A 12559-nucleotide genomic window follows, 5' to 3' on the forward strand; every position below is an offset into this window, starting at 1 on the left:
AGTGGAAACATTGTATTGTAGTTCTTAGCTGCCTCTATTGTGTGTGCATATTGATAGGCTCTGCTTTTATTGTGTTTAAATGGTATCCACATACTGAATGTGATTCACTCAGAAATGGCTTAACAAGGGGATAGTCTGCATGAGGAGTAAATGGAAATGAACTGAATGTACTAGAAGCTATGTGGAGATATTCACCTTGATATATGCAGCAATAAGCTGGACTGTAGGTTTTGGAAAGCACAGATGAACAATTATCCACATTGTGCTTAGTACAGGAAAAGAGCAAGATGAAAGCAGCCAGGCAAGTAGAATAAACTGGTTATTGGAGAAAGGGCTTATATGTAATTTATGTCAAAATGTCTATGAAATGTTCCAGCAGCCGAAGCATCAGAGACCGCGGCTTCAGACTCTGCGTGTTCTGTCCGGCAGCATGACTGCATGCCATTGGGATGCATTGGGATTCTTTTTCTGCTCTACATCAGCATTTTGCAAATCTGTGTAGTGAAAGGCAGAAATGTACATCAGGTGTCAGCATAAACCTCGGCACCTCACCCCTGTATGAGCGTCACCGTGCTCTGCGTGGAATGGTACCGCGCCACGTGGTAGAGTATTTATACCATTCCGACAGATTGCTTTCTTTCAAGCGTGGTTTACTTTTAGCAGCACTTCCCACTTTAATTCTGCATGAAATATTAAGTTAGATCTTCTTATATATAGCTGTTTCACAAATGTCATTTTTCATATATGGCTCTTTTCCTATGAGCCTTCCATTGTGAAAAACCGAACTCTCACCTTTTAGGGCAAGAACAGATGGGCGTATGCACAAGTACGCTCGCCGCTACGGAGTGCAGTTGTGCATGAGCCATTTTGCTTTTCTTTTAATCAGGCCATTCAAACCACTAGCACACAAGTAAAAAAAAAAAAAAAAAAGTGGGAAGATAGGTCCTGCTCTATCTATCCTGCATGTAGTTAACACTACATGTCGGGTAGCTAGGGCAAGTCCTGTCTTTTTTCGTCTGTACTATTAACCCTTTCCAATCCAATTTGTATCCGGGTTTTCCTGGGGGGCTTACTCTTTTTTTGCCGTTTTACAACAGCGCTATATGCTGGATAAAGCCAGTACTGCATGAGGTGACACATTGGATAGGTTCCGACAGCAGAGAGGCTGCCAATATACAGTAAGAGAACCCCGACGGACGTCTACCAACATCGGGGCTGTACTGCCTTAAATCATAATGTCTTCAGAGGTCAGACAGTGGATTGGAAAGGGTTAACAGACGGGAAAACTGCTAATGGAAGAGAAACCATTGAAAACAATGCTTTCGTTTCATCCCATTATGTAGCCATGATTATCATGGCTGCATAATGGGACTAAATCACGGCAGTGTGAAGAAGCCCTAACATCTATAGCCAGTTTTACCTAGTCCTATCTACGTGTATATAGATGGAAGATAGAGCACTACCTACTTCTTGTAGCTCATGGAAGTTTCTAGATGGTTTCTAGTTCGGTTTGTTAACATAATATGTAAACATCCTGTTAGGTTTGTATAACTATTATATAGATACAAAACCCGATAGATTTCTGTAGGGAAGACATTTAAGAACTTTCTTCCTGGCATCATTTGACAGGTTTCTGTGCTGCTTTAAAACAGGATTCACATGGTAAGAGAAAGATGGGACAGAACGTATCTTCACGCATTTCTTTTCAAACTCACACGCAATATTGCGACACTGGTTCATGCGCTAATATGCCCAATAGCAGCGAGTGTATTAACACATATACTTGTCTGTTTAAGCCCTTAAAGGGGTTGTCCCGCGCCGAAACAGGTTTTTTTTTATTCAATAGGCCCCCCGTTCGGCACGAGACAAACCCAAGGGATGGGTTAAAAAAAAAAAGGTTTAGTACTTACCCGAATCCCCGCGCTGCGGCGACTTCTTACTTACCTTACCAAGATGGCCGCCGGGATCTTCACCCACGATGCACCGCGGGTCTTCTCCCATGGTGCACCATGGGCTCTGTGCGGTCCATTGCCGATTCCAGCCTCCTGATTGGCTGGAATTGGCACACGTGACGGGGCGGAGCTACGAGGACCAGCTCTCCGGCACGAGCGGCCCCATTCACCAGGGAGAAGACCGGACTGCGCAAGCGCGTCTAATCGGGCGATTAGACGCTGAAATTAGACAGCACCATGGCGACGGGGACGCTAGCAACGGAACAGGTAAGTGAATAACTTCTGTATGGCTCATAATTAATGCACGATGTATATTACAAAGTGCATTAATATGGCCATACAGAAGTGTATAACCCCACTTGCTATCGTGGGACAACCCCTTTAAGTATATGGAGCATGTAAATGTGTGGTGCAAAAACGCACACAATTGTGTATCTACGCTGCATTTTTGTGCAGCGGATTTACAAGAACAAAACCCACAATACGGCTGTATGAGTGCACCCTAACGTGATAACTAGCTGATCAGTGGGGATCCAACTGCTGGGACCCCAACCGATCCTGAGATTGCAGCCCCAGTGTGACCCAAAATGTTTACAGCTGAGAACATGCATGCGCAGCTTGCTCCGTTTACTTAGATGGACTAACTGGAAATAGCAGATTACTTGTATATGGCATTGAGATGAATGAAGTGGAGGCGCTCATGCTTGTCCTTCACTGTACATTCTTGGGAACATGCCGGACCTGCAATCTCGAGATTGTTGGGTGTCCTCAGCTCTCAGCAAGATATTCCCTATCCCGTGGATGGTGGATATGATGCTGTGAGGGCAATAACCTTTAATGGCCTATTCTTAGAATAAACCATCAGTGTTTGATCAGTCCATCCCTGGGATCCTCACCAATCAGCAGAATAATGGGGCCGTGGCGCTCTCTGTTTATCTTGTCCCGACAGTTCCCATACATGTGCCTCGTACTCGAGCTCAGCCCCACTCACTGAGGTGGCTGCAGAAACCCTGAAGGTTTGACTCCGGTGAACTGTTAGTTGAAGAAGGTCCTAACCAGACATTGATGACCTATCAGTGTTTCCCCAACACGCTTCAGGCTTCAACGCCTAGAGATATTGTGAGCATTCAGAGGAAAATAATCATTTTCTTTCTAAAGTTCTGGTTCATTGTTGAGCTGCACAGAATGCACCCCATTTCCAGCACATTACCTACCAGACACTTTTCTTTAAAAAGGAAGGTGGGAGGTGGATTTATTAAGGAAGTGTTCTTTATTTGCCTGGAGATTGCCAATAATGTCTAGTCACACAAGAGAAATTTGCTCTTAGCATTGATTTTCAGATTGACTTTTTCTTAAAGGACATTGACTGGGTGCAACTAAATCGTCAGTAAAACTTTTTCTTCTTTTTCACATAGAAAAACTGCAGCAGTTTTCCCATTTAAAGATTTTTGCTTTTTTCTTTATAGTAGTTTATTTAATGATGCTTTGCATTGTTTACACTATTAACCTAAGACATTCTTAGCAAACCGGAAAAAAAACATAACAAGACTTACACAGAGGGACATTTTCAGTGATGTGCTTATATTTATATATGTCTTAAATATCTTTTTAAAGGGGTATTCGGGCATTTACTACTAATGGCCTATTCTCAGGATAGGTCATCTATAGTTGATCGGCAAGGTCCATCGCTCAGGATCCCCACCAATCACCTGATCCTCCGGCCCACTGTCAGTGCAGTGCATCAATAGTCAGAGATGAAAGTGTAATAGAAGGCTTCACTCCCATTAAAAGTGAATGGAGACGATGCCTTCTATTATTACACTTCTGACTTTGATGGCAGTGAGGATCAGGAAGTGTAATAGAAGGTAACGCTATCATTTATTTCAATGGGAATGAAGACTTCTGTTACATTTTTGGCTCTGCCCACCAGTGCGTACCTTCGGCCATGCTGCCCTGACAGCAGATCAAAGGATCTGCTGATTGGTGGGGATCCCAAGCAGTGGACCCCTGCTGATCAACGATTGATGACCTATTCTGAGGGTAAAAAGAGTCTTTAGGGACCTTTCTCACAGAACCAATATAGTTCAAAAAGAACTGCTGGATTGTGCACATTTGAACCGTTAAGTGTAAACCCAGCCAACGACAATTCATTCGCTTCTGCTTTGTTGTTCATTTTATATATGCATAAAAATAATCGTTTGCCCGTTCGCACATTGTTGCGTGTGAACAGCTACCATTTAGTCGTTCACGTTCACTGATAGGCTTCAGTAAGATGTAACGATTCGTTCACAATATTTTTAAAAGGAGCGAAGATGAACGATAATCATTTAGTTTAAACGCAATGAACAAACGAGGGCATTAGTGCATTAGTGCAATAGTGCATTTTCATTCGACATTCAGTTTCAACAGGACTAAAAATCTTTGTTGGCTCGTTCACTTCTCATTTCAGACTATTAGCCCTATTCTCATTTGTACAAGGAAAGACTAGAAGCAATGGGATGAAACTGAAAGGGAGGAGACAAATTAGATATTAGAAAAAAAACTTTGACAGTGAGGGTGATCAATGAGTGGAACAGGTTACCACGGGAGGTGGTGAGTTCTCCTTCAGTGGAAGTGTTCAAACAAAGGCTGGACAAACATCTGTCTGGGATGATTTAGTGATCCTGCACTGAGCAGAGGGTTGGACCCGATGACCCTGGAGGTCCCTTCCAACTCTACCATTCTATGATTCTAACCCATTTATTTTCTTCTTTACTGACTTGTTTTCTTTGGTAAAAACATTTACTGACAGTAAACTGAAAAAATATATTAAATATATATGAAAGCAAAAACAACTATAAAAAAGCTGCAATTGGTGAATATATTGTACCATAGTATAGATGCAAGTCACCGTTTACACATTGTAAGTACCATACTGTATATGCAGAATAAAGTTAATGGGTTTGTAAGCTTTAGATAAGTGATACTATTAGGGAATTTTGAGTTAATAGACTGGAAACCATTTACCGTACTTTTTGTTATATTTCACGCAGTTAGTTTCTGTCTAAATCACATTTTCAACAAGCAAATATCTACATTTCTCAATGCACCTATTATGTTTGCCAGCAACCAGCTGATGCCAATAGGATATATAAAGTAAGTGACTGCTAGGTGATGCCAATAGGTTGTGTAATACAAATGTGAAAAGACAGCTGCTGAAATTATGTCATTGCATTTTGACTCTTTACATGGCAAGTGCCTGAACTGTGACCATATGGGGTTGCAGCATTGTCACCATGTCATTAGCTTCCAGCGCCATATAAGCATTGGCAGTAAAAGTCCTATGTAACGGATGTATCTATATGGATAACTCATATTTAATAACTGTGACGGACTATACATACATTATCATTCTATCCGATGAAAAATAGACTTACCAGAGTCTGTTCGGAGATGGTCCGCTGGCACCTTCCTTAAGAACTCATACTCTGTCACTTTATCATCATGATGCACTTATTGATTCATTGGAAATGGCACTTGGCTTTAATGCGATGTCTATCCCTTTTATGTATCTCTGCTCCAACTCATTCACTTTCCTCTCTGTTCTTTTCACTCCTATCATTCCAATTTTCACCTGCCATACATCCTACTCCCGTAACTTGGAGATGCATTGCATGTTTGGTGTTGAACCAGACAAGTGAAAATTGCATTTAAATGATGGCGATTTAATGAACCAACAAGAATCAATTCTGGAAATGAAATCTCCTGTTTGTCACAAGTTATATATTTGTTCAGTTTTATGATATTTTTATGTTATGGTAAATGCTAGGTTGGTGTATCTGTAAGTACTGAGAGCAAAATTACCACCTGGTCTCAAATTAAGAGAAATTATAGGTCTAACCTCAATCTGTCCTCGAAGAGCCCTAATATTAACAGCGTACAATTGGCCGTTTCCAAATCTGTGATTTCATCCAAACCTAAAACCAATTACAAGCAGACGCTGTTTATTCTGAGGCCAGGTTATATCCAAACATAATTGGATTTCTCATTACTATGTATTGGATGAACTGCATATTTTAGCCTGTAATCAAATATTTAGAAAATGAGAGGAAGGAAAATGAAGAGTGTTTTCCTTGCCTTCTTTTAATACCTGATTCTCTATTATCACACACGGCCTAATTCTGCATTTATTTAACAAAGTAATTCTTAAATATTCAGATTAACAAGATTGGCAAAGGTCAGGCAGACACATTTCAGACGGCGGATTTCAGAATTCGACGCCTTGTTGGGAGAGTAGAATTCTTCGGTCGACATGATTTTGTTTTCTTTAGTAAGTAGAAGGACGTAAAAAACGAAAAACAAAGAAGAAAAATATGATTTAATGTAAATTGCCTAGAGATTATATTGTCTTGTCCTGCTGATTTTTATTTACTCATTTGTTTTAGTTTGAGATTTAGGAGTTTAATTCAGATGCTGTCGGAAGGCAGATCTATTGCTTTTTAAAAGCCGGTACATGCGCCACTAGACGGGAGTCGTCTGAACAAAACTCTTCCTACAGCGTGGATTTGGTAGTTTTTAATCGTTTGATTTGCTGTTGGTAGGGAGTTTTTTGCTATTGTTTATCTGTACTCTTGTTTTTACACTTGTGGTTGGTTTGCATCCGGTATAGGTTGCCGCAATATATATTTTTGTTACATTTTAATCCCCTGTGCAGTATATGTTTTGTCTGACTTAAAGCACTGATACACTACTTGCTCTCTCGGAATCGTTAAAATGATTAATGCCTACGGGGTGAGCTAACTTGAAGTTTGTCTTGCTTGTTAGCTGTTCTTTCCCAGGATCCTCCTCCTTTCCTTTAGCATGGGAATCAGGGGATTCCCAGGGCTACACTGTCTTATTTGCAGGATTGGGCATTTTTCTTTTTTTTTCTTCATTTTACGTAGTTGTGCAGAAAAAAACCCAAATGACTAATATGCTTTTCAGGTATGTAAGCCGTAGTCGTATTACATTGCAATATAAACATCCTCTTGCTTGAAAAACGTTCGGGTGAGAGTAAACTAATATTCTTATCTCAGACTTTGAAAATATGTCCACAAGATTTACTATAAAAGTCTTAAAGATGAGACCAAGACCTCTCTCAAAAACTGGGCCCACCTTTCCCTGGATCGGCTATATGCTGTGGCCGGGTAGGTTAGGGGTTAAAGAAATAGAGGAATGAGAGGGCTTAAACTGTTTCTTTCTATAGGAATTACAGAAACAGCATAGTGCAGTCCGTTCAACTGTTTATGTACTCCTGGTCACCCTGACTGTAGGGTTCACAGTGGAATATTCATCTTGGCCATAATGGTTCAAGTTGGAAATACCTCTTTAAGCAGCCTCCATCTCAGACAACAAAATAGTCATTATACAAGGTATCCCACACACTAGACGCCTTAAAAAGAATCAGGAACCCCTCATAACTTATTCGTTAACATGCACTCCTTAAACTTTCTGTCACCCACATGGCGTCAGTCACTGACAAAGGAGATGGAGCGCGTAGTCTGGAAAGCTAGCCTGGCTGTCTTGGTCAATGGGGTTTGATCTGACCCATGGAATCTTCCCAGATCAGCACAAATAAAGGGGTTTTCTAGGACTGAACTATTGATGACATATCCTCAGGACAGTACTGCCAGAAACAGACAGCTCCGTACACATTGCAGCAGCCCCAGGACAGTATTGCAGACACAATTCCCATTTAAATGAATAGGAATACGGCCTGCAGTACCTTCCCAGGCCACTGCAATGTGTACAGAACTGTGTGTTTCTGGCAACACATCTTTTTTGTGCATCTGGCTGATCAACTGATCATGGAGGTCCCATGCAGTGGCCCCAGCCATTCAACTGCTAATGACTAAGGATGAGCGAGTATATTCGCTAAGGCACTACTCGTCCGAGTAATGTGCCTTAGACAAGTATCTCCCTGCTCATCCATAAAGATTCGGGGACCGCTGCGGCTGACAGGTGAGTCGCGGCGGGGAGCAGGGGAGAGCCGGCGGGAGAGAGGGAGAGAGAGATCTCCCCTCCGTTCCTCCCCGCTCTCCCCCGCAGCTCCCCGCCCCACGGCGGCCCCCGAATCTTTAAGGACGAGCAGGGAGATACTCGTCTAAGACACATTACTCGGACGAGTAGTGCCTTAGCGAGTATACTCGCTCATCCCTACTAATGACCTAACCTGAGGATAAGTTATCAACAGTTCAGTTCTGAAAATCCAATTAAGGGTCGCCTACGTTATTCACATAGAAAGAGCAGTTAATCCATACAAGCTTGGTACTGCAGTTCAGTCAAGTGAATAGTATAATCTGCAGTAGCAAGCGTACCCCATACAAATAAGTCACTATAACTATGTAAGCAATGAAGAGGATGCTTAATTGTGCTTGTCACAGAGGTCAAAACCAACCAATCAAACCCCGTTAAGTTCTTCTCAAATGCGATTTGTCATCCAAACCAAGTATGCCCTAGTTATACTGGTTACTAAGGAGCCCGTAACTCTAATGCCTCAAGACCTGGATGACTATGAGTCCACCACTGCCCACAGTGATTTGCAGGCTCTGTCTAGTTGGATCTATGTGCCGATGTGGTGTTCAAAATGTGATTGCTTCCAGTAAGGCCTGATGAAGACTCCGAAGTAGATTTGAAAGCTTGATGTAACATCATCTCTTTTTGTTAGCGATTAAAAGCTATCACGTCTACAAGATTACTTATTTCTCGAATTGAGAACAATCACATTTTGCTCTACTGGCCAACGGTGCCAAACTTTTTTTTCCTTTTTTACCAGTTGTGGTGTTCAAGGACACATCTTCATACAATCGGGCGCTATAGTTAGTGAGTTAATTTATGTAGAATTATTGATGTGCTGTATTAGCTGTTGTATAATGAAGAGCTTGTAGTTTCGGAGATACCAAGAATTGTGTGCCAAAAGTTTTAGTATCACGTCAGTTGGCTGCGATATGATTCGAATACCGACTATAGCAGGTGGAAAGCCGGAAAATAGAATAACTACACACAAATTTGTCTCTGTTTTGTTCTCTCCCCCTTCTTTCTACAGTGTGATTGTTATGATTCATGCCAACCTTGACGTGTTGGCAGTATTAGGTTGTTTTGTAAGCCTTCGTGGTTTGGGCATCCAAACTGCTCTACTGAAGAATTTTATAGATGGATATTTAGTTCAAGAGGAGGAATTAATGTTTCAGCTGTCTTTACCCAGAGTTCAAACTAATTCTCAGTGATATGTCCCCAAGAGGTAAACACCGTGTTTAGAACTTGCTTGTTCAATCTAATGTACTTACAGTGTTCTATGTCAGCTCTAATAATAAATATGCCATGTCTATAGAAAACACATTTAGTGACTTTGGAGTTGTTAAAATAATTCCCCGTGACATGTAGTTCTACCTTGCAGGATTTCTATGCCCTTGATATGATGATAGATTTTACTCAAATGCACGCTATCTAACAAAATGTTCCAAATTTTCATTCACTGTATCATTATGCAATTAATGTAACTTGTATCATCACATTTTTTTATGTTGTTTGTACCACATAAGCAAAACCTTGAGAAACCACTAACAGTAGCTGCTAATATTTAAATGAAATGCAGAAAAAGAAAAAGTCAGCAGTATAACTCTTGTTCCTCTTTGCCCACTGTATATGGAAATCGATTTCCGCTTCACCTCATATAATTGCAATTTAAGCCTATGTTTCAGTCTATGGACACAAGCATATTTATCAGAATGACATTCCCTTTAAAATACAAGTTTGCATGTAAACAGCAAATTTGTGATGAATCAGAGGAATGCAGGATGGCAGGATGTTTTTCTGGCTTTTAGCTTGTCATAAGCCTGCAGCACTTTTGATAATACATGAACATGCATGGCTGGCGGTGCATATTATATGATTAGTGATTAGCCTTCAGTGGAGAAACACAGTATTTGGAAAAAAAAAAAATTAAGCACCTAGGAGTTGTTTTGCTGCAAAACCTGGCATGCAGTTACATCTCAGGCAGATATGTAAATGATAAGAGTTGTGGTGGGATTAGATGAACGGTCTTGCTACCAAATCTTGCAACAAATCTAGGTTTAGTTTTGGCACTGGCAACGACCATGCTCGTCTGGATACCTAGGGGTGAGCGTCTTAATCCTGCCTTTGCTGTGGAGTGGCACTTTGCCCCCACTGCTGGTGTGATGGTCTGGGGGGCTATCACATGTGACAGTCGGTCACTCCTAGTAGTGGTATGAGGGACAACAGCTCAGCGATATGTTCAGGACATCCTGCAGCCACATGTGTTTCTCTCATGGCGGGGCTTCTAAGAGGCATTGTCCAGCAGGATAATGCTCGTCCGCACACACAAGGGTGTCACATTGCCACAACATTGCCACACGTCCATGTCCTGTCTGGTTGCCAGATTTATCACCAATAGATCATGAATAGAACCATCTGGGAAGCCAGATTTGACAACCTATAATCTAGAGGCTCAGTTATAGCAAATGTGGACTGGTATGCCTTGGGATATCATACAGGACCAGTATGCCTCCATGCCCGCTTTTATTACATCTTGCATTTAAGCTAGAGGTGGTACAACAGGGTACTAGAGCCTCCATGTCTGCCCGTATCACATCTTATATCCAAGCTAGAGGCAGGACAAGAGGGTACTAGAACCTCCCTTTAAGTGTTCAGTTTTCTGCAATAAATGATCCTTTTGCTCTGATATTGTAATCACTCACTTGTATCAATGCTACAATCATACATAGAAAGTTTCATTCAATTCTGACAATTTTCTAGGTGTTTGATTTCTGTTGACAATCAGTGCACATATGTTCATCTTGAATGCTTCATACGTTTTAGACTAAAGTTGTGAGATTTGGAGGGGGATGCTCCAACCATGTATATTTTAAGTGGGATATACAGCGATTTGTGTACATACAACCAGGGAAATGTACTGTCTGTTTCTTTATTTTATTGCCTCAAATTCTGCAATTAGGTGTAAACAAATTTGTGTAAAACTAGAAAAAAAATGTGTCTTTTATTTGTCCAGAAATGAGTTTCTTTTGTTCATGGGCTGTGTCTGCTACTACAGCTCAGGTGCCTTTAAGTAGTAGAGCTTAAAACGACCTTCTGGTTTGGTGATCCTGTTCTGTCCTAGAACCAGAAGGGTTGGGGATATATTGCCTCCAGATTTTCTTCTTTGCCACCTGTCTGATCTGCCGCTTATGATCCTTATGAGCTATTTTCACATCGTGCACTGCTCTGTGATTGGTTAGTGCTGATCACATAGGCATATCTGACCAAGCAGAGAGAAGGTATAGTACATTATTAGTTTAACACTACCAATATGCTGTTGGGATTGGGTAGCCTGAAGATTATGATGGACATCTGAAAACAAGACCTAGAAATGGTGGATTGGAGGAACTGCAAGTAATTTACCCCCCCCCCTCCCCCTCCGTTTCTGGTCTTGGGACAGAATTTTATCCTGAAAATGGAAGGTCGCTCTAAAGGGGGTTTCCAGGTCTAAAAACCTGATGACTTATCCACAAGATAGGTAAATACATTTTTGGTAGGCTGGGGTTTGCTGCCTGGGACCTTGGCTGATCAACTATTTTCCATACCAGCTGCCACCCTCTGCGGAGCAGGAAGGAGATATCTTCATTGAATGTTCAGGGGCCCAGTGTTGTGTTGCAGGCACAGTTCCAATTTAAGTGAATGGTTGGCCAGCGTCTTGGGAAACTTGGAAAACTCCTTTAATTGAAATAGCAGACACAGTCAATGGATAAGAGTGGTGCTGTTTGGGGAAGTAAAGCAGCAACTGGTTTTTTTTAATCCCATTCAAACCTTGTTAACTAAATGTGTGTACAGAGGTATGTAATAGAGAACACAGCTTATTTCATGTGCTACATAGATCAAGATTTGGTAAATTAATTGTTTAATGTCCTTCAGTTTTATCAGAAATAAAACAATATTCTTTTTATCTCATTAAGGTTTAATAACAACAACATCAAGAAAGCTAGACCGGGAACAGCAAGCAGAACATATACTTGAGGTACGTTGTTCTAACTTCTTTATGAACAGAAAGGATCAGTAACTTCACATAAAGGAATTGCTAAAGCCTGTTGCTTACATCTATTCTCATGGGAATATTTCATTGGCCTTTTTTTATTATGTACACCCTTTAGAAAAAGAATTTCAATCCCGATCTGTTACCATTGACAAAAAGTCAGAGTGTACCAATGTTCCAAGTGTTATTCCAGAAAGCCATTAGTTCATGAAGAAGTAAGTCAACCTTACAGTGAAGCCTCCAATGCTCATATAGACAGACCCTAAGCTACAGACTTGAACTCTACATTAGAGGCTCTTGATCAACCACTTGCTTTTACCAGTGTAGCGTATGATAAGATCAGGCCATGAAATGGACAGAGTATAGCTCTGATTTCATGCGGTAGTTTTTTCCAAAGGATCTTAGAGAAAGCAATTGTTGCTCAATCAGATGTATTCTCTTTTAGAACTATTGCTTCTACGGGACAATACCACTGTAATACAGTGCTGCATAGAGGCACATGGAGCATCTACATCTCTGTTGTGTGTTTATGGCTTCAATGTGC

The 12559-nt window shown here is 41.1% G+C and overlaps 1 protein-coding gene across 6 annotated transcripts in view; it reads left to right on the top strand.

The window, feature by feature from the left end:
* The window catches only part of FAT1 (FAT atypical cadherin 1), a 235408-nt gene that overhangs the window by 122840 nt on the left and 100009 nt on the right, over positions 1-12559 (top strand). For all 6 annotated transcript variants that reach the window (XM_066573420.1, XM_066573418.1, XM_066573422.1 and 3 more), the window contains exon 4: positions 11939-12000. In XM_066573420.1, coding sequence (XP_066429517.1) covers positions 11939-12000 — 62 coding nt within the window. The remainder of the gene's footprint in view (positions 1-11938; positions 12001-12559) is intronic.

Source organism: Eleutherodactylus coqui, chromosome 7, assembly GCF_035609145.1.
Source record: "Eleutherodactylus coqui strain aEleCoq1 chromosome 7, aEleCoq1.hap1, whole genome shotgun sequence".
NCBI classification, from domain to species: domain Eukaryota; kingdom Metazoa; phylum Chordata; class Amphibia; order Anura; family Eleutherodactylidae; genus Eleutherodactylus; species Eleutherodactylus coqui.